Source organism: Hyperoodon ampullatus (genome assembly GCF_949752795.1).
Source record: "Hyperoodon ampullatus genome assembly, chromosome: 6".
Classification (NCBI taxonomy): Eukaryota; Metazoa; Chordata; class Mammalia; order Artiodactyla; family Ziphiidae; genus Hyperoodon; species Hyperoodon ampullatus.
This window is the reverse complement of record NC_136919.1, coordinates 42446340-42469300: the sequence shown is the minus strand read 5'-3', so window position 1 is coordinate 42469300 and position 22961 is coordinate 42446340. Positions and strand designations below refer to the sequence as shown.

The window sequence follows — 22961 nt, the reverse complement described above, 5'->3', positions numbered from 1 at the left end:
AGAAGAAACTGAGTTTAGGAGACGGTGTGTGGAATCGTCTCTTGGTTTCATCTGTAACTAGGTGGGTGATTTGACTAGGTGGTGATCTGTGACTAGGTGGGTGATCACGTTCCTTCTTATGCCTTGTCTCCTAAAGATATGGTGAAGCTTAAATGAAAAGGTCTTGGAAGACTGCACAGCACACAGCAGCACTCCATAAACGGTGCTAATTGGTAATAGATATTCAAAGATGCCATAAATTGTGAAAATACTCCGTATGATACAATGTCATTATACATTTGTCCAAAGCCACATAATGTGCTACACCAAGAATAAATCTTAACATAAACAATGGACTCCAGGTGACAATGATGTGCCCACGTAGGTTCATGGATTTTAACAAATGTCCCACTCCGCTACAGGATGTGGACAGTGGTGGAGGTTGGTGTGCTGCAGGGGCCATAAGGGAACTCTCTACTTTCTGCTCAATTTTGCTGTGAACCTAAACCTGCTCTAAAAAAATAAAGTTTATTAATAAAAATGTAAAAAAAAGATGCCATGTATCATTTTTATCAATTATTGAAAAAATGTTATACAGTTGTGCAGCACTGTTCAGGTTTCAGAAGAACCCTTGAGCACGTTATCTCACTGAAGCCTCACTACTTTGAGCCACACAGAGCAGGAGCGTTGGCATGGCTATTTTATAAATGATGCTTAAACTCAAGCCGTTTAGTATAGTGCCTTAGACACTATTTAAAAACTCTAGTCCTAAATTTTCTGATTGAGGATCCTGTGTATGACTAATAGCTTTCTTTCCTCTACTTAATACACACTACTCAGTTTTTAACTTGTTGGCTGTTTTGCATGTATGTGCTCAGCCACATAATCTACTTGTCAGTGGATCAGGCATACCTAATGTTACTTGAAAATGGTGCAGATCCCTGAAAGAAATTGGCATGTTAGAAGAAACTGTCTTCTTTATCCATTCATCCGATGATGGACACTTAGGTTGTTTCCATCTCCAGGCTATTGTGAATAGAGCTGCAATGATGTGGCACATATATACAATGGAATATTACTCAGCCATAAAAAGAAACGAAATTGAGCTATTTGTAATGAGGTGGATAGACCTAGAGTCTGTCATACAGAGTGAAGTCAGAAAGAGAAAGACAAATACCGTATGCTAACACATATATATGGAATTTAAGAAAAAAAAATATCATGAAGAACCTAGGGGTAAAACAGGAATAAAGACACAGACCTACTTGAGAATGGACTTGAGGATATGGGGAGGGAGAAGGGTAAGCTGTGACAAAGCGAGAGAGAGGCATGGACATATATATACACTACCAAACGTAAGGTAGATAGATAGTGGGAAGCAGCCGCAAAGCACAGGGAGATCAGCTCAGTGCTTTGTGACTGCCTGGATGGGTGGGATAGGGAGGGTGGGAGGGAGGGAGACGCAAGAGGGAAGGGATATGGGAACAGATGTATGTGTATGACTGATTCACTTTGTTATAAAGCAGAAACTAATAAAAAAAAAAGTGTCTTCATGACTATATAAAAAATGTGTGCTCCTTTATCTCAGAGCAGCAGCTGTTGTGTGGTGTTGAAGTTAGGCGGGTGTGGGGACTGTTGAAGTGGTCGCAAGCTGTAACCACTTCTAGATTTCCACTAATAGGTTAAAAACTTACAATAGGGAAATGTTCAACACTGCACTTCAGGATTTAATTTCAGGGTTCTAGACATTAAAAAAAGTTTTTTCTTAGTAAGACCACACTTGATCCTCACTACTGTGGAAGGGCAGGTATGATTTCCATTTTACAGGCAAGGAAAATGAACTGCTAAGAGGTCAGGGGGATTTGCCACACTCTCAGCTGGAAAAATGGCAGAGCCAGAACCTAATTAGGCCTAGAATCCCACTCAGTGGAAAGTGTGCTAAATTCTTGACTGCTGCTGTCCAAACAAGCCTGCTTTCAAAGAAAAAAAAGTACCGAGCTCATCTTTGCAGTTTTAGGGAGGTTTGTTAAATTCTGTTTGCTTTTCAACATTTTTTTTTTGCCATAATACTGAACCCTATTGACTTATCTACCCAGGATTTTTTCCACTAGGGGAATAAAGATATATATATATATATATTTGAATAAACTGAAGTTATCTGAGAACATTTAATAACATCTCTAAGTGTGCACATTCCTGCTACTGTACACACTGAGAAAGAGATTAAAAAGTATAGATTGGGGGTATAAAAAATGGATTTCATATTTTTGTTTGTTTCTGAGACAAAGAGGAAGGGAGAACCCTGGTGGTGGGGCATTTTTGGAGCTTGTAAGAGACAGACCAGCTGCATCTGCAAGATAGCCACACCCTGGAAACTGGACTCAGCATGGAGCAGATGTTCCTGTCCCCCAGCTGGGGTGCTGAGAAGGGGCTGTGACCAGCATCCAAGTAAAGGGAGTGAAGAGAACCAAGGGCAATACATTATCCAGGTCTGCTGGCAAACACTAGTCACTGTCCCATTGATTCAGTGTGACGAACTGAAAATCAAAAAGCTATCAAATATATTGGGCAGAATCTACTTTAGAAATCAGAATAAAATGTAGGAAACTTTCAACATTCTTAAAAGGATATATGAAAATATGGTTTCTATGAAAAGGAAGATAATAAGAACAAACTAAAAGAATGAGAGGAAAAGGAAGGTGGTGGGTTAGGTAAGTTCAAGAAAGTTAAAAGTGCAATAACAAACTTCATGTTAGAAACAGCAAACAGCAGAATGACACTAAAAATCAAGCCAGTCACGTGGAGGTTAAACTTGACAAGCTTTCCTAACCAGAAAGGAAAGAGATGATAGGGAGAGGCATTTGAGAATAGACAAAAGTATTTTTGAGAACTAAAATTATGAATATAGATATTCTCTCAAATTAAAAAAAAAAACCTTAGGTGGGGAGAGACATTGGATTCACTTTTGTTTCAGACAAATGTCACTGATACAAAAGTTACAGGGAGAAACAAACACAGAAGCATCCAAGCAGAAAAATAAAACCTGTAAGGGAACAAAAATCAGGTTGGCCCCAATCTCGTTACTATGCCAGAAGACAACAGAATGTCATCAACAGTCTTTCCAAAAAAAGTGACAAGAATTACGTGTCCAGTCGACTTTCACGCACGAAGGCAAGAGAAGAAGAGAGCCGCGGAGGAAAGTCAGGTAGAGCAGTTTTAGCCCAGGGTGCTTAATTCACTTGTTAATTCATGAGTTTCTGTTCATTCAAAACTGAGTAAGGAATAATCCCTAATTCTTTCTAGCACAACTTCCCTACTCTAAAGTTAATTTTTTTTTTTTTTTTTTTTTGGCTGCCCCGCGTGGCGTGCAGTATCTCAGTTCTCTGGCAAGGGACTGAACCTGGGCTACAGCAGTGAAAGCCCCGAATCCTAACCACTAAGCCAAAGGGAACTCCCCTCTAAAGTTAATTTTGATATGATTCTTTTTTAGCTGGAAAATGTCTCTAATTTGTTTAAAAGCAGGGCACACAAGGTGTGCTACTTTCTGAGCCCTCTTCTATCTGGGAATGTTTGCCCAGCAAGCACCCCCTGCAGCCCTTCCTATGCATTCATTCCCCTAAATCTGTGCCTCTTACTGGCACATTCCCAGGACTTGGCAGGCGTCGGGTGTCAATAAACACCAGATCGAATGAGCACATGTAAAGGCAACACAGGATAAAGAGGAGCAGATCTGTACTGCCCTTAATCCTTGACCTAGTTTCCTCAGGAAATTTAGGACTCTCAGTGGAAAGTAATGTGGATAAAGTTACAGGTTGAAAATGTGATTTTATTTCAAAATGATAAATAAACCGAGGCATAGTTTAGACCATGTACTACTTCTGAAGGGCTTGTGAATTAGAGAAACAGTTCCAGGAGGGCTCCAGTCAGACCAAAATGATACCAATCAAACTCATGATTGGCAGAGATAGCCTCTTTAATAATCAGGGATTTTAAAAGTCCTCCACCCTAATTTCTGAATATCATAAAAAGTAAAAATTACTTTCGTCATTTTTCCTTTGAAAATGTTTTTAGCAGCAAACAGGACTCTTGTTTTCCTTACTTCATTTTTATGACCATAGTAGTTATATGTCAACTTACTTAAAATTAGAGAGGGAAGAAAACTAAAAGCCCCTCAGTGGCACTGCTCATCCACGGAAGGCTCACATAAATAGGTACGCATGTTCACGTTATCACTTCTTCTACAAATATCAATAAAGTAAGGTTTGTAAATCGTAAATACAGTAGTGGCAGTTCACACATATTTGACACGCTTTCACACAAGGATTCAATCAACAACAATAAATATAATTTCCCCTCTTCAAAACAAACAAACAAAAAAGGATTTATAAGGGAAAAAAAAGGATTAATTTACTTGGAGTTTATCAGCACACCATTTTTAGTGTGCTTTGAAAGAATTAAAAAGCATGAAATTGTGTTCCTGAATACTGGCCCATAGTTACATTTTTTTTTAAACCTGTCTTCAATACATACATCATGGCTTTCTATTAAAATCCTTAAATCTACAGGGATTTGTAGTAGGTAAGACTATATTAAAATTTTTTTTCCTCATTAACAATTTCATTAAGTTAAAAAAAAATCTGACATTTCCCTTAAATGTTAAGTTGAAGCCTGATCTATGCTGCTGTGTCCTGTGAAATGAACCTAATTTTCAAAGTGAATAGGAACGCCTGAGTGGCCATTTAGAGTGCAGCATTTTCCTTCCCTCATGATTCCTGCTGGGTCCTCTTCGCTGAGGCTTTTCCCTGAGTCATATATTTACTGGAAAGGCTACCTAGAGGAGGGGAAAAAACAAAACCCAACATAAATGAAACAAGCCTCACTTTATCGTAAACGCCATACAATTACTTCTTATTGTTAATTATTCACAGAAACTTTTCATACTGGTCACTTGTTTTGAATCAAGTAATTTGGCTAGATACATTGTAAAAAAGTATATATAGAATATTATCTATTAAACGTAAGCCTCGTCACATTCTTTCTAAATGCAGACGAGTTGCTAGAGTGACATCATTTTAATACATTTGCATGCTCACTATTTACATATTGGTACAGAAGCCCAGGTGAACTTTTAAAGGCTCTGCTGTGCATCTGCAACCAAACAGAATAGATTGCAAAGAATACTTTGGTCAGAAATATATATCTTGCATTATTACTCTGAAGACACGAAGCTGTGAATGGTGATAGTGTAGCCATAAGTCATTGATTTAAAAGAAAAAAAGGAAATTTATTATATTTACAGGTGAAGGACAGAAATAAAGACTGCTAATTAAATGCATACCACAGAACAGTTAATAAATTCTGTTCTGGAGTCTAAACAAATAGATCAACGAAGCAAGAAAATTGAGAAATTCTTAAGTGATTACTTGTAAGAAAGTAGTATATAACAAAGGTTATACACATTGATTATATACATTTCAAACCAATGGGGGAAAGTATGGATTGTTCAATAACTGGTATTGTATCAAATAAGTAATTTTGGAAGAAAAGAGTTAGATAAGTTTCCTTCCTCACATCATACTTTTCCTCCCCACCTAATTCCAAATGAATTATAGAATTAAATATAAGAGAGTCAAAGTATAAGAAGTAGTGAATATTTATACAATCTTGGGGTGGGGAAAGAGTTTCCTAAGTACATCACATTATGTTTTATTTATGAAAAAGGCTTTCTATGCTTAGTACTAAAGAAGTTACAAATCAATAGAGAAAAGATGAACACCAATAGATAGCTGGTGAAAGAAAAAGCAATATATGAAAGAGAAAAAAACAGCATGTAAGTATCTAAAAGATATTCAATATCAATGGGTAATCAAAGAAATGTAAACAAGATACCAATTCCTAACCACCAAATTGTTTGAAGGAATATCAGAAGGACAGGGAAGTGGGTAGAAATTTTGGTAAAGGAATATTCATACAAACCTTACAATAATTTAAGTATGCAAACAACTCAAATGTCCAGAACTTGTGATATGACTAAGTATATCATGAACACAATAGGATTATTAGGTATGCAGAGGATAATCAATAACATGAAAAAAGCAGGTTATAAAACCATATGAATAATATTTTCATTAAAACTAAAAATTAAAAAAGGAAAAAGGAAAAACCCTACCAATCAGATATTTGGCGCCTCATTTTCCTTATCTGTAAAATAAGGGCAATAACACCTACCCCCTTGGAGTTATTGTGACGATTAAATTAATTAATACATGTAAAGCAACTGAATAGTACCTGGCACATAGAAAGTACTCAGTAAATGCTAACTATTATCATTACACTGATGTAAAAAGATGGGAAGATTTTACCTCCAAAACCTAAATAATAGTTAATGCTCTAGAACGGGACAAGTATAAATGGCTTTTATTTTCATTTTGCTTAAACTATACTTTCTAAAATGTCCAAAGCCAAAATATTAAGTATGCAAATATAAACTTATGCCCCCCAAAAGCAAACTTTTCGAAGCAGGACATCTAGATAGTCAACTCACAGTGAAAAATCAGTGCTATGTCAAGAAGATTCAAAGCACTCTACTTGTATATAAATACCATATTTATACCACGGAGTGTCTACTGGTCAAAAATACACATCTTTGATATTCTGAACTGCACAAAGTATTGAGGACAGGCTTTTCACTCAAGGGACAAAAATTTAGATCACTACACCTCATATTCTACACACAATTCAGATGGATTAAAGATCTAAATAGGAAAAATAAGGTTTTAAAGCTAACAGAAAAAAATATAGATGTATATCTTTATAACCTCAGGCTAGGGAAGAATTTCTGAAAGATAACCCTAAAATCATGAATTACATGTCCAAGAAAATTAATCAGGGAAAACCAATCATCTGATTATCTCAAAATTAAAAACTGAAGTGGCAATAGATACAAGGTGAAAGAGAAGATATACTGGAGGAAGATATTAGGGAAGTATACAATAATAAATGCTCAGTATTCAGAATGAAGAACCCTTGTAAATTATTAAGGAAATGATAACGCAACAGGAAAATGGGCAAATGATCTGAACAGATCATTTATAGAAGAGGAACTCCAACTGGCCAGTAAACATAGAAAAAGGTGCTTAGCATCACCAGAGTCAAAAAAATACCCAATAGAACAACACCAAAGTATTTTTCACTCAACAGATTTGTAAGAATAAACACTGCTGATGGGAGTGATAATTGTTTCAACCAATAAGAGGGTATACAACAGTATCTAACTAAACTGAAAAGGCACATATGCACATATGAAAATGCGTTATGGCCCAACAATTTGACTTCTAGGTACTCAAACCCTATAGAATCTCTAAAACATGCTCAAGAAGACTCACACAAGAATGATCACTACAACACTGTTTATAATAGGAAAAAATCAGAGGTAATCTAAATGTTCATGTACTAGGTAATGGCTACATAAAATATTCTGTATTCGTATGATGCAATACTGTAAAGAAACAGGCTAACTCTATATACAACAACATATATAAATTTCAAAATAATTTCGTTAAATAGATATAAAAAAGCAGGTTGTAGAACATTCTTATTATACAGTGTGATATGTCATTTAAATTTAAATATTCACCAAGGATACGTATGTTAAAGGATACATATGTAAGGGCTTAAAAAGAACGGGTACCTGAAGTCATAATAATGGATCCTCTGGGATGGAGCGGGACATGACAGACAGAATGGGCCTGGGGTAGTCACCATCTTAACCTTTTATTAACAAACGATTGAAAAGAAAATGTGAAAAAATAACGCCAATTCTCTAGTAGATGGGTAGTTGTTATATTATTTGTACCTTTAAAAATATTTTTCCCCCAAATGTTAAGAAACCATTCTTTTCTAAGAATAGTACTTATAGTTTTATTACTGCATCACTTAAACATGTAATCCCATATATATATATATATAAAATCTCATCATACCTGAAGAAACTTCATATAAAAAATTCACATGTAAAAAGATAAAACTATGGGACTTCCCTGGCAGTCCAGTGGTTAAGTCTCCACACTTCCAGTGCAGGGGGCACGTATTCGATCCCCGGTTGGGAACTAGGAACCCACATACCGCATGGTGCGGCCAGAAAAAAAGATAAAACTGCTAGAAATAAAATATGAATTTTTATGTAATCTAGGGGAAGAACATGAAATTCTTAAAATTGTGTAAGCATGACTTGAAACTACCCTAAAGTTGGCTAGATCAAACTACTAAAACAAACAAATGTATGTATGGAAAAATAAATCATAAATGAGGCTGAAAGAATAATAAACTGGTGGTGGTGGTGAAGGCTACTGTAACACATTTGACAAAGCATGAATGAATTTCTAAGTAGAAAGAACTAAAGACAAAAATGAATCCTTAACGAAAATACAAAGATATAACATGAAGAAATACAAATGAAAATGTGGGAAATGTTAGTGTTCAACGCTAATAGTAGAATTTCAAGCAGACTGGCAAAAAAGACTACCCTAATGAAGTGAGGGTATGGAAAGGTTGTGAATGACTCTCTGAGACTGTCAACAATCACAACATGCCATTAATCTCTGTCCAAACATGCATACTTTTAAACCTATTATCCTCCTAAACGGGTATTTATCCTGAGGAAATAACTAGACAAACATGCAAATATACATTATAAAGTTTAAACAGTGGTCTTCAACCCTGGGTACTTGTATTCCTGAACAGCTTAACAGGACAAGTGCCTAACATATTCGTTGGGCAATCAGAGTTGACCACAGTGCTTCAATTTCTGAGTTCTTTCTGAGAATGCCTTTGTGGCCCAGGCTTTGGGCTGGTTCTCAGGAATCACACCACTTTTTCTTTCCCCTTTCACAAGACAGAGAGGCATACCTTCTAACCATCCACCTCTTAATGTGGTACGTTGCCCCAGGGTGAAAAAAAAAAGCCTTGGGAGGCAGGGAGGCACACAAAATGCTGGTATCTGTGACAAAATGTGAATGCCTCTAATAAAAACCCAAATTTTTAGCTTTCATAAAATTACACCGATAGCTGATGACCATCAAAATAATTTCTGATGATGCATTACTATGTGATTTTTGGTCATTTAATTAAAAAGGAATGAAAACAACTGAGTGGCACTGTTGTAATACATCTTCCCTTCCCAGACTCCTAAAGGTATTTATTACTTTTAATTTGCTATCATAAAGACTAATGAGGTTTCTCAATGTTTACCAAGTATAAAAACAAAAAGATTAGGAATAGAAATGATTCACTGTTTCATTCCTGCAATAAGTAGTACTGATCCAAAGATGAATTAATGCATGGGGAAAAAAATCCCATCTAATTAAAGGACAGTCATTTTCAGTAAGTAAACATAAAAAGCAATTTTTAATCAAAATTTGTAACATTTGTTTTGGTTAATTATATTATTCTTATAACTATAAAAATAATTTAGAAGAAATTTTTACACTTTGAGATTTAATAAAAAGCTTAAAAATTCAATTTATAAAAGAAAATCCAATTTATATAAACACTTCTGTTGCAGATAAGTATGATAGGCTGGTCAATAAAATGCTTGAAATATATATGATAAAAGGTATCATCTTAAGATAAAATTCCATGGAAGTGAAACAAAAGAATTCAAGGCGAAAAATAAAAGATGTAAAATTTCTGCAATAATATTTATATTTCATTTGATACACTTAAGGCTGATTTAAAAGTTTCGTTTTTAAAATGCCAATATTTACAAAAAACCTCCAGAAATTACATGTTTTGCAATTATGATGAAAAACTGAGATATAAACTTAAACACATACAAGGAGATACATTGGTGGTTCAACATTTTGGGGAAGAGTAGGCGAGCAAAAAAGTTTTGAAGACACCGACATAACAAATGTTTGAAAAGAGCTAGTTCATTAATAAGGAATGGTTAAATAAATAATGTATATTCATATACTGGAATATCAAGAAGGGTATGAAAAAGAATGATCTATATTCACTGATACTAAGATCTCCCCATATGGTTTTTTTTTTTTTTTGCGGTACGCGGGTCTCTCACTGTTGTGGCCTCTCCCGTTGTGGAGCCCAGGCTCCAGACGCGCAGGCTCAGCGGCCATGGCCCACGGGCCCAGCCGCTCCGCGGCATGTGGGATCTTCCTGAACCGGGGAACGAACCCGTGTCCCCTGCATCGGCAGGCGGACTCTCAACCACTGCGCCACCAGGGAAGCCCCTCCCCATATGGTTTTTAAAAAGTGCTTCTATTACTTTAAATTTACTATCATAAAGAGAACTGTGTTTTTGTTTTTAATAAGTAGGCTTTAACATTCTGGTTAAGGAAAAAAGTATACATCATCATGAAGGAGAAAAGATATCCGCCAATCTCTTATAGTATCTCCAATTTTTTTTTTTTTTTTTGCGGTACACGGGACTCTCACTGTTGTGGCCTCTCCCGTTGCGGAGCACAGGCTCCGGACGCTCAGGCTCAGCGGCCATGGCCCACGGGACCAGCCGCTCCGCGGCATGTGGGATCTTCCCGGACCGGGGCACGAACCCGTGTGCCCTGCATCGGCAGGCAGACTCTCAACCACTGCACCACCAGGGAAGCCCAGTATCTCCAATTTTTAAGATTTCAAATCCTGGGATTAAAATGGAATAAACGAAGAGACAGGTAGTTTCTTTTGAAAAGTAATTTTCTTTGCAAAAACGGTAGAGGATTAAGAAACATAAAAATGTTAGTTTTTTGAGATTCTCATACTGAACAGTTTATGACTATGGTTCTCCAATCTCCACATACTTCTGTTTTGTTAAACATTTCCATTATATATTTGTCCTAGAAGTTAGAGAGAATTACAGCCTGGTTGGAGACTTTCTGTTAACCACAGTAATAAGAGTAGTAATAATTTATTGAGTGATGTGTGCCAGATGCTGTGTTAAGGGCTTTACATATATGAAATTAATCCTTACAATTGCCCTGTGAGATATTAGCCCCAATTTATCGACAAGGAAACTGAGGCACTGACAGGTTCGATAACTCGACAGAGGTAATGCAACTATTAATGACTGAGCTGGATTTCAAACTCAAGTAAGTCTGATTTTAATGTTCGTATTCTTGATCATTCTTCCAAACTTACTGAACACCTAAGGCACTGTGTTGGCTGTGTGTATGTGGGGGAGGGAGGAAACAATGAAGATCAAGGAAATTCATGGAATTCTCTATCTACTACTATCACATTTGAGAGTTAAGAACTATACGTAGCCTAGTGGAAAGGAATGGAGGGAGGTATCAGGAGAGGAAAAGAGAACTTGGTTGAGTGCTTACTACTGAATGGGTGCTTTAATCTTCTCAGCACCCGATGACACAGATGGTGCTACTGCCAATTTTATAAATGTGACATCTGGAGCTCAGAGCAGCTAATCTCTTCTAAGGTCAATATAACTGATGTGTGAGAGCAGGGGCTGTCCACACCAGCAGGCTCTTGTTAGGAAACTACCCACGCATCACAGATAAATAAGCCTGTGAAAAGGAAGAGCTTTTCGGAAACTTAATACTACTTACAGTTGAGACATATTTCACATCTATAACAACATAGATAACTTGTATAAATTTACCATGGGTAAATTTAACAGTCTTAACAGTTGTCAATAAATTAAACTTGAAGTTTAATTTATTGGAAAGGATAATTTTTTTTTTTTTTTTGCGGTACGCGGGCCTCTCACTGTTGTGGCCTGTCCTGTTGTGGAGCACAGGCTCTGGACGCACAGGCTCAGCGGCCACGGCCCACAGGCCCAGCCACTCCACGGCACATGGGATCCTCCTGGACCGGGGCACGAACCCATATCCCCTGCATCGGCAGGTGGACTCTCAACCACTGCGCCACCAGGGAAGCCCGGAAAGGATAAATTTTAACCACCTATGTTTTCTTTTCTGGTATAAAGTAAACCTATTTATTGTAATAAACTTACTACAGGAAAAAAAAAGTTAAGTTTTACAGTTATTCAAAAGATTTATAAATATGTAAGTCTTTTACTCAGAAGACAATTTATTGAAATCCTTACTGTCAATTGGTAATGCCATTTCTAGGCATATGTCTAATATCTGTATTTCTCCCCCACTTAAAAAATTATACAATTATAATATAAAGTTTTACTCTCAAGATGTGTAAAGCCTTTAGCAAAAGCAATGCCGACAGATGCCCTGCGGGAATATCAACCCCATCAGCAGCCCCCGCCAATCTCCGCCCTCGCTGCATGCAGCTACCGTTCTAAGTGCTTTTACCAGGGTTTCTCAAAAGCCATACCAGGCAAGTGATAGTAGTGCTATTATCCCCTTGTAACAGATGAGGAAACTGAAGGAAGTGGAGGCTAAGATCACAAAGCTAGAAATCACACCATGCGATCTGATGGCAAAGCTGATATTCAGAAACACCTTATCCTTGGCAAAACAAATATCTCAACTAAGCAAGAATCAGTATTTTCTCACATAAAATGTTCTGGAAATGCCTGTTCAAGGCTGAAGCTTGTAAAAACAACACTCTTTTGCCTTGCTTACATCTGGTAACTATGTGATCCTCAAACTCTCAGAGGATCTACGGGAAACAATCCCACAAACTGCAGTGGAGTCTGTTTCCCAAACACTTTCATCTGTTGAAGCAGCTTTCAGAAGCAGCCTGTCAATCTCCTCATCCATCTTTCATGGCTGCTGCCATTGTCAATCAAATCCTCTCACGATAGGCCCCATTCTCTTTTCACACAATTTCATTTTGAGGGTTTTCCCAGTAGAACTTTTCTTATTTTTAAGTCCATGCATTCCACTGACAGCAATTACAAGACCTTCCCAGGAAAGACCTGCTCTCCCCTGTTCTTACAGTCTCCTATGTCTTTACCTTTCATGGACACCATATTCTCCTTTTGGGTAAGGGTGGCAATTCTCTGAAGATTTCTGTTTCTCTTTGAGTTGTTCTACCTCACTCTGCATACCAACCTCAATACTCAGGCCTTTAAAATATTTTTTTAAATTTATTTATTTATTTATGGCTGTGTTGGGTCTTCGTTTCTGTGCGAGGGCTTTCTCCAGTTGCGGCAAGCGGGGGCCACTCTTCATCTCAATGCGCGGGGCCTCTCACTATCGCGGCCTCTTGTTGCAGAGCACAGGCTCCAGACATGCAGGCTCAGTAATTGTGGCTCACGGGCCTAGTTGCTCCGTGGCATGTGGGATCTTCCCAGACTAGGGCTCGAACCCGTGTCCCCTGCATTGGCAGGCAGATTCTCAACCACTGCGCCACCAGGAAAACCCTGGCCTTTTAAATTTTGATTGTAAAGAGATTTGATGCCATTTCAAATGTTTTTCCCAATCATTAAAAAAAAAACCCAACTGTAAAATTAGCATATCATAAAAATAAATGCCTACTTCTATGTAGATCATTTTATATACTGGAGATAATTCATCGTGGTACTGACAGAAACGGAAGTACTTAAATAATTTAATAATTAATTTTTCTCTTGTTAACATTCAAAGTAGAAACAACCAAATACTCTTCGCCTGGAGCTCTCAGCTTTCCCAGGGTGAGATCACTGTGCCCTGGCTTATTTCAGCCTGGTTTGGTGAAAGCTGGGAAGAGCTCTCTCTACAGTGGGACTCTGGAGGCTGCTGAGGCTCTGAGAGCACTATCTCTCAGAAACCGACACCTGATGGTAGATACAGATTAGCCTCTTCACACTCTGTAACTAACACAGGCACCTCTCCAATCTAAAAGCAAACATTCTTTGCACATTAGCAATAAGACAATATGTAAAAGCTGAGCATAAGATATGTGGCTTGTTTTACATTATATATAAAAATGTCAGGTTATATCAATGAAGTTTTAAAATTTCAAAAACTTAACTTTTCTCATCAACTATACAATCAAGTTAAAAAGAGCACAAATGCTCTATTTGCTTATATAATGTTCCTCCTTTAACTCTACTTTATTGAAGATTAGAGAGAGAGAAAGAAAGAGAAAGAGAAGGGCTTCACAGCCTCCCATTTCCCCCTCCCTTTTAGCATTTTTCCTTAGGCCTGGGGCCTGGATGGGGATGGGGCACTAACCCCACCTGGCACTAACCCACAGCTGAAGTTAAGTAGCCTACAGTTCTTCCAGCACTTCTCACCACAACTCTCTACAATCAGGTTTTTCTGCCCTCCACTCCAAAGAAATGGCTCTTTTCAAAGTCACAGTGAGTGACTTCTGTGTTGCCAAATAAAATGCTGAATTCTCAGTCTTTGGTGCACAGACCTATGAGCAGCAATTCGCACGAAGTCAATTCTCCCTCTTTGAGGCACTTTCTCCATTTGGGCTCCGGGACCCAACTTGCTGCTTCTCCTCCCCCATGAACCCTTTTTCCTGTGTCTCCTTGGTTTATTTTGCTTGAGCCTCTACATGCTTTTTCTCTTTTCTAAGTGATCACAGTCAGACCCAGGACTTAACTACCATCTATTATACACTGAGCATCCTCAAATTTGTATCTGCAGCCTGAAATTTGCTCTAAATGCCAGGCTCCTATATCTGCTTGGCTACTCAACATCTCTACCCAATATCTAGCAGGTCTCTTAAAACTTACACGTCTAAAACCGAACTCTATTTCTCCCCATAATCTGTTCTTCCTGACGGTTCCCCAGCACAGGAAATTCAAACTCCATTCTTCTAGCTGCTCAGAGCAAAAATCACAGTGTCTGCTCTGATTCTCAAAATCTCATGATTTTCTGTCATGTTTTATCATCTAACCCATCAACAGATCATGATGGCGCTACCTTTAAAGTCTCCAGAACATTAGCAGTCCTCACTTCCTCCACCCCCTTCCACCTACATCTAAGCCATCCTCCACTCTCCCCTGAACTATAGCAGGAGCCTCCCTGTTGGTTTGAATTTTCACCCTTGCCTCCTCACGGCATAATGAACCTTTTAAAACAATTCAGATAATACCACTCCTTTGTTCAAAACCCTCCAACAGTTGCCCATCTCATGTAGAGATAAAAATCCCATCCCTACCATTGCTGAAGGAGCTGCATGACCCACACTTGTATACCCGTGACCTCACCTCCCACCTACCCACCTCACCCTCATCCCACTTAGTGTCACCCATCCAGGACAAAACTGTTCTCAGCTCTGTTGTAAGAGTCTAACTCCAATTTCCTCTTGGCTTGCCTCTTTCTTTCACTTGACTCTCTGCTTAAATGTTACTCAATCAGAGAGGCCTCCTCCCTTCCAACATTCTCTTTCCCTTTTCCTGCTTTATATTTCTTAGCATCTGTCCCACATGAAATATTTGTCTCTCTTCTGACAAGAATGCAGAGTAAATGAGAGAAGGGGCTTTGCTGGTTCACTGCTGCTTCATCAGTGTTTAGGCCCACACCCTGAACTTAGAGGGGGCGGGTGGGTGGGAGGTGTGGCTTAATAAATATTTGTTGAAGGAATTAGTAAATGACGCAGCTGAGAGAGAGAGTGTTCAGGTCAATGATTACTTTCTTTCCTTACTTTGGTGCATGGTAAATGATCTCCATGAGGAGAATACACTGCTGACAAGACAGTGGCAATTTCAAGGCAGAAACAAAAAGTATAGAAGAGGAACAAATAACTAGACTATGGTTCCTACTCAAGGATGGTATAAGAATCACCTAGAACATTTAAAAAATACACAGGCCTAAGCCTAGCCCCTGAAGCATCTGATTTAAGAAATGAAGGTGGGGGCAGGGTAGCTGTATTTTTAGAAGTTCCCCAAGTGATTCTGATGTCCAATCCCTGTTAAAACCACTTATTCAAAGGAAGTGCCTCAAAAGGCATGTGGTACACTATGCAGTAAATAAAATAACACATTTTTTTTTTCAAACCCACATACCTGACTGGGGACTCAAAAATATAGATGTTTTTTGTTTCTTTTGGTCTTCATGTAAAAGCACTGCCTAAAAAACGAAATAGACTGGTTTACAAAGTCGAAAGGAATAGCATCCGAAACAGCCTGAAAACTGTAACTAAATCCAAGGAGAGCTGAAATTAGGCACGTGGGTGGCAGAACTTTGCAAGTTAACCAACAAGCAAGACACATCTGCAGGACCCCTTAAAGCACACCCGGTGAGCTGGTGCACAGCAAGCTCACCGCAACCTGCGCCTCAGTCAGAGGAGAGGAGCCACAAGGATGGAGACAGGGCCTGGGGCAGCCCAGCACCTCCGAGCACCTGGCACAGAGCTGCTAGCACTCAGTACGTGTTTGCGGGAGAGACAGAGGATGGGAGGGCTTCCTGCTCAGGCCTGAGCTAGGTTTACCTGAATAAATGTGCCAGTTGGTCTCAAAGGGCTAGGTGAAGAAGGGGATCCAAATACACAATCAGATTTAGACAGACCTGAGAAAGAAATCAGCACTTTTGGTTCCTACTTTAAATCGAAAGTAGTAGCCCTGTTTCAAACTTGCACAGAAAGATTTTCTGTTGATATGACAGAAACTCTACTCAGTATACTGTGTGGACAAAATAATAACATATTGGAAGAAATGAGTGGGAGCAACATAATTTTTAGACAGAAAGAAGCTGATTATTTTTAATTGCTCTTGGAGGAAATTCACCATACTCTAGCCCCACTCCTCCCCTTTTTATTTTACTTTTATATTATGACTACTTGATTTAATGTGAAAACACTGCAGTCAGAAGAAACTAAGATTCTAGTGCTTTCCGTAGTTTTGATAATACCCCATCCCTGCCCCAGGATATCCCATCTCTCTTTGATTTGCTACTGCCCGCTAGGCAGCCAGAATCACCACTCTAACTACTTTTTAAAAAAAATTTTGGTCAGATCTTAGTTCCCCGACCACAGATTGGCCCACAGCAGTGAAATCGCCCCGAGTCCTAACCACTGGACGGCCAGGGAATTCCCTGCTCTAACTATTTTGAGAGATTCACTAGTAGGCAACTTAAAACTTGCTACTAGCCAGAAAGAAGAGATCCATCCAAGCTGCGGGAGGACAGGGGCATTCCTTCACCACTTTGTTGTACCAAAGAGGAACGCAATGTTCCTGCTCTGAGTAAACACAAGACCTGAGTTTTCTGAAGGGTAGCCTACAAAAGGAATTTTGGTGAGACTATATTACATCTTATCTATACTGTTTACAGTTTCCTCATCTGTAAACTGGAGATATCAATAATACCACATTTAATGGGGCTGTGGTGAAAATGAGATGAAATTACCCATCATAAGTGCTCAATGAATGTTAGCTATTGCTTTTAATTTCTTTTAAACATTTTACCTCTCATAATTATAAAAGAAGATAATTTTATTCTGGTATACGTCCCTTGTTAGGGCAAAAAAGTTTGAGTTTGAATTCCTTAGAAGTAGGACAAGCTGAAGCTGTAACTTTCATAAACATTTAAGTCCTATTTTTAAATCAATAATGAAAACAATTTAAAAATATACTTCTTTTCATATAAAGCTCATTTAAAAAAAATAAGGATAGCTGATCTAAAAATTTTCTACCTTAAAAAAAAGAGATACTATATTGCTGATATGGTATCATAAAATGGAAGAGAGGTATTAGTGTTCCAGGAACAACAAGGACTAGAGTGAGTATTTTAAGGAAATTGTCGGTGCTGACATTTTTTTATGCTGCACATAAACATTTACAATTGAGGACAGGAACAGGGTTACCACTTTAATCAAAAACATTTCTCAGGGTTTCATTTCCATGCTAATCAAATTCCATCCACTTTCACAGGTTTGTTCTGAGAAAAGAGAGAGTGTATAAATTGCTTTGTAAACCATAACTTATCCCCCCCACACAAAGAACCCTTACCCTTAATAGTCTGTTAAAAAGATGCCCATAACGGACACTTCACCCATTTAATAGAAAAAATGGATTAAGATCTGACAACTCAAAGGGGCAAGATCTGTGGATGATTTTCAGCTATGGACTGATAGTATCAATATATTTTTCCTCATCATAAGAATAATCATGCTCACTGCAGAAAATTATTAAAATGATGAAATGCAAAGACAATCCTCTGCAGGTAGAGGCACCATTAACTGTGTAACCCTTCTACTTCTAGTCCCCTTTCTAGGCCTGTGCGCACATGTATTTAAACAACAATACAAGTGGCTCCTGCACGCACTGTATGGTGTCCTGAGATCACTCCCCCATGGCCCGGCAGCGCTTCCATTTCAAAAATGCACACACTGAGTAGCAAAGCTCAAGTGGTAGCTTGTTTTCTGGTCACTTAGGTTACATTTTTTTAGGTACTGGGGATTACCAGGTCTTCGATTCACTGATAATCTTATGAGAAAAGTCAACCAAATGACTCTGATAAGCCTCTCAAAAAACCAGCAATAAGTGTTCAAGACATACAGAGGATCAGAAGTAAAGGCAGGAGAGGTGGGTTCACCTTCTTAAAAGTAAAATCTTTGCCAGTAAATAGATCTGTTAAAGAAATAAATATAAATAAAATACTTAAGAACTCTAAAAAAGAGATTTCCCTTGAGATGTGAGTGCAAACATCAAGGTGTGATGGGTGTGCATACCTGAAGAGCCTTTAAACTGTGGGCATTCCTTTTTAATATGCCCTTCTCTTCCACAAATAAAACAACGTTTTTCTCTTAAGTCTTTGTCGTCTTGTCTCTTCCATTTTTCCACTGGTGGCCTGAGAATTTTCTCTCTCCCCAGGTCAACAGCTGCCCTCACTGGCTTGGCTTTCTGAAGTGTGCACTGCATGGGCTTATCTTCTTTTGTTGATACCTCCCTCTCTGTGTACTTGTTTTGAATTTCTTTGTCTTCTTTGCTTCTTTTCTCTTTGTTCTCGGGGTATCTTTGGTTCAGTGTATCTTCCTGATCTCGCCGTCGCCTCACTCTGTAGAAAATATAATATTAGTAGGAAAAATCTGAACAAAAACCTAAATAAATTCCTAAGGTCACTTCAGGTTTAGGAGACAACCAGATATAGGAGGCATCAGAGGGAAAAACAAGAGTTTAACAATTTAAGTGCATCTTCTCTATTAAGAAGCAACCTCAGGGCTTAAGGGTGTAGTTTTTTTCATTCTCACAAGTACTCCAGTGCTGTAAAACCAGTTTTTGCAACTAGTGGAACTCCTTAATTTAATACCTACTCTGATACTGATGCAATGAAACTCAAATTATCCTTGGAGTGATTTCTTAAACCTTTCTGGCCCATGAGCATTCTTTACCAGCACTGGAAACTTGAGACATGAAACTTCAGGTTCACAAGGAAACAGTGGTTATAAGGAGATTTATGTTCTTAAACTGTCAAAATTATTTCTTCCTTGCCCTACATGATCAGTGACTATTATCTGAATAAAAATAAAGTACTAAATAAGAGCCTTGAATTCCAGATGGTGACTTATTTTAAGTGGCATGTTTTTAAATGTGAATATTATCATCCAGTTAAAAATACCACCACCACCCCAAAACAAGAATATGTCCCAAGCAAGCAACCAAACCTATGTCCCCCTCTGCCCTCCTGCAATCATTATCATAAGAAAGCATGGTGCCCAAATTGAGTAGGTCACTATAGCAATTATTAAGAATTAAAATGCATACAAGTGAAGGGTACTACAGTGCAGTAAAGTATTAGTGAGTCTAAATTCCCACACAGTACACCCCAGTTATTGTACATAGAAGTGTAACTGAGATCCTAAAAAAAAAAACCATTTTACTTTTCATTGACTGAAATGATTCTGAACTCCTCACTGCTGTAAAAGGGAAGAATTTCAGTTTCCTCTTTTGTTCTTACATCCCTGTTGGACAGTGTGATAACCAAATGATCAAGTGATGATTAGGGCTGTGCCCCAGATTAGGAAAGGTGACTGGGCCTGGAAGACTGTTGCCTGTACACCCTAGTTAATCCTAGTCATCTGCACTTAAAGCCATGTTTTAAATCACTTCATTTTCATGGTAAAAAAAGCTCAAATTTATCTGAGAACTGCTGGATTTAATACGTTTATTTTCTGTTACAAGAGAACCTCATTTAAAAACTGGTACAGCAAGAAAACAAAAACAAAACCACCCCTTTTGAATATTTGCTTACCTTCTCCTCATAGGACAGTCCTTCATGAAGTGTCCAATTTTCCCACAAATTCGGCAACATCTATCATTTGGGGCCAGCTCGCCTTCAGTTAGCACATCTGGATCAAAAAAGTACTCCTAGCGGAATATAAATATATAAAAATCTGAACGATTAATATGAGATCCAAACACAAAAACTAACCAATATCAATCAGGAATCTCACTGACATACCAACATCGACATTATTAATTTTAATAGTTATTATTATATTGCTTAATTCCAAAATCTAAAACCATTAGGAGGTCTAATTCAGGATAGGCTTACCTAAATTCATTTTTGTTTATTACTATTCATCATGCAGAACACTGTTTAACCATAAAGATAGCTTGTTCCCTTGCACACTTCTGAACAAAAGCATTACACATCCCTGTGAGTCAGCTTTCTAGGACTTGGGGGAAGCTGAGGCCAGGTACAAAGACTTCATTTTCTCATAAAATGAAAAGGCTAAAACCTAAAAAGAAAGAAGCTATGTGCTGTTGCTTTGTTGTGGCTTCTGAAGGAAAATATCAGAGGAAAGGAAAGACAATGGTCTGGACTCTAGTCTCTTTGCCACCAAAATTAAGGTGGGTACCAGCAGAAGTGGCATCCCCTGGGAGCTTGTAGGACATACAGGCTTGGGCCCCACCCCAGACCTCCTGAATCAGAACCTGCATTTTAACAAAATCCCCAGGTGATTTGTTTGAACAAGTTTCAAAAGCACTGGTGTAGAAGACCACCACAGCAGTATCTAGCAAAAACTAGATGTAGAGATGTAATCAAATGCTGAACATGCTTATACACCCAATAACTTAAGGTTCATTTAAAAAGTCTTTATTAAGAAAATTAATGCAGGAAAAAAAAACCCTTTGTTTTTAATATAAAACTCTCTAGTTCCTAACCCCTTCCCATTTTCTCTCACTGAAATGAATTTTTATAATGCAGTTTTGTTTTGTTTTTAGTGAGTGTGGTTCCATAAAAACCTAATTATTAGGTTATATGAGAACAGACAGATCTTTAGCACAGGCAGCACTGACTCTCTCTTGTCCCATTAAGGGATTTATTACTCTTTGCAAGCAGACTGGAAAAATCTAGATGTCATATGAGGGGGTGGGGGATGTCCTTGGATATGTGCAAACTGGGTTTGCAGAGGCTGGTATGGAGCTGAATGCTTGGTGGAACAGCAGTGCCACCAATGTGTGTTACCGAGGAAAAGCAGCAGCAACAAAATTATTAATTTTCCCACCCAAACTCCACTTCCGGCTATCTCTTCCTGTTCTCCTGATAAATGGCTTCAAAACAGGGATGTTTATTAAAAGGTTTTTATCTTGGCTAGACTCACCAAACTTCCAGAATATTTAGATTATTACTGAAGTAAAGTATACAAATTAGGTGCTTAAATGGCTTTTAGAATTGGTTTTTTGTATTTCCAACACTTACCATTTTTGAGGGGTAGTCCTTTGGAAATCCTTTGACTGGAATACCAAATACTCTTCTCCCATTTATAAATGCTTTCATTATAAAATTTGTCACTAAGAAGAAAAGAGTAAAGGCTCAATTAGAGGGATTAAAAGGAAAAGAGATGGAATTAATATTTATAAACAAAGTAATAACTTACTTTTCCTTGATAATCCAGCTCCAAGATTATGATTCAAATCAAATGGATCTAAGTAAAGAAAATTAATGAAAACAAAAAAAGATAATCAAATAGGAAATACCAGTATTCATACATGAAGTGAGGTCTATATAACAAGAAGAAAGTGTTACATACTTTATCATGAATAAAAGTATTAAATGACTGCCTTTTTAATGAGTTTTAAGTCTATAATACAACTAAGTAATAATATATATATTCCTAAATATAAGGCAAGTCTTCCCCCAAAAGTATCCATCAGAAAAGAGGGTATTGCTTTATATTTGAATCCTTGAAGAGTCCTTCATATTATGAGAAGGTGCTTCATTCTGAACAACAAAATACTGTTTGGAGAAGACATATTAGTCTGATATTACCTAATCATGCTAGTTTTACAGGCATATAGAGGTCACAAATATATTTAAAACATTTTAGTACTGAATGCTCCTGCTAATTAACAGCCTTTAAAACATCATTTTAGAAAATAATTTATCATGAAGCTCATAAAACATAAGATAAATGAAAACATACACAGACACACACACCTGTCCCAGTAGCATACCAATGGCTATCTGGATCTCCATTTCCAGTAAAAGCTTTATATAAAGACTCCTGGGACTTCCCTGGTGGTGCAGTGGTTAGGAATCTGCCTGCCAATGCAGGGGACATGGGTTCGATCCCTGGTCCGGGAAGATCCCACATGCTGAGGAGCAACTAAGCCTGTGCTCTACAGCCCGCGAGCCACAACTACTGAAGCCCACGTGCCTATAGCCACGCGGCAACGAAGACCCAATGCAGCACCCCCCCAAAAAAAGACTCCCGTATGATCTTTTTTTTTAATCAAATGGTTTGTGTTAGAATTTATTGATTGATTGATTGATTGATTGATTGGCTGCGTTGGGTCTTCGTTGCTGTGCACAGACTTTCTCTAGTTGTGGCGAGCGGAGGCTACTTTTCGTTTCAGTGCACGGGCTTCCCTTTGCGGTGGCTTCTCTTTGTTGCGGAGCACGGGCTCTAGGTGTATGGGCTTCAGTAGCTGTGGCGCACCGGCTTAGTTGCTCCACGGCATGTGGGATCTTCCCGGACCAGGGCTCAAAACCGTTTCCCCTGCATTGGCAGGTGGATTCTTAACCACTGTGCCACCAGGGAAGTCCCTCCCATATGGTCTGAAATGTCTGCATCTCAAATGTCTTAGATAGGTATATATACATGATGTATCTGAAATATTATTTGTTAGATGATCCAAAAAGTGGTAGAAATGA

General features: G+C 38.2%; 1 protein-coding gene across 4 annotated transcripts in view; it reads right to left on the bottom strand.

Annotated features, from left to right (window-relative positions):
- Positions 1–4302: 4302 nt before the first annotated feature.
- The window catches only part of TUT7 (terminal uridylyl transferase 7), a gene marked incomplete at its 5' end in the record, with an annotated part of 58435 nt that continues 39776 nt past the window's right edge, over positions 4303–22961 (bottom strand). For 2 of the 4 annotated variants that reach the window (XM_079707121.1, XM_079707122.1), the window contains 5 exons: positions 4542–4810; positions 18532–18857; positions 20052–20167; positions 21507–21598; positions 21685–21732. In XM_079707121.1, the coding sequence (XP_079563247.1) occupies positions 4743–4810; positions 18532–18857; positions 20052–20167; positions 21507–21598; positions 21685–21732 (650 nt within the window). In that variant the 3' untranslated portion in view covers positions 4542–4742. Of the gene's footprint in view, positions 4811–9805; positions 10633–15864; positions 15933–16293; positions 16371–18531; positions 18858–20051; positions 20168–21506; positions 21599–21684; positions 21733–22961 lie in introns of those variants that run through there. The other 2 variants (XM_079707119.1, XM_079707120.1) reach the window with 2 other exon arrangements.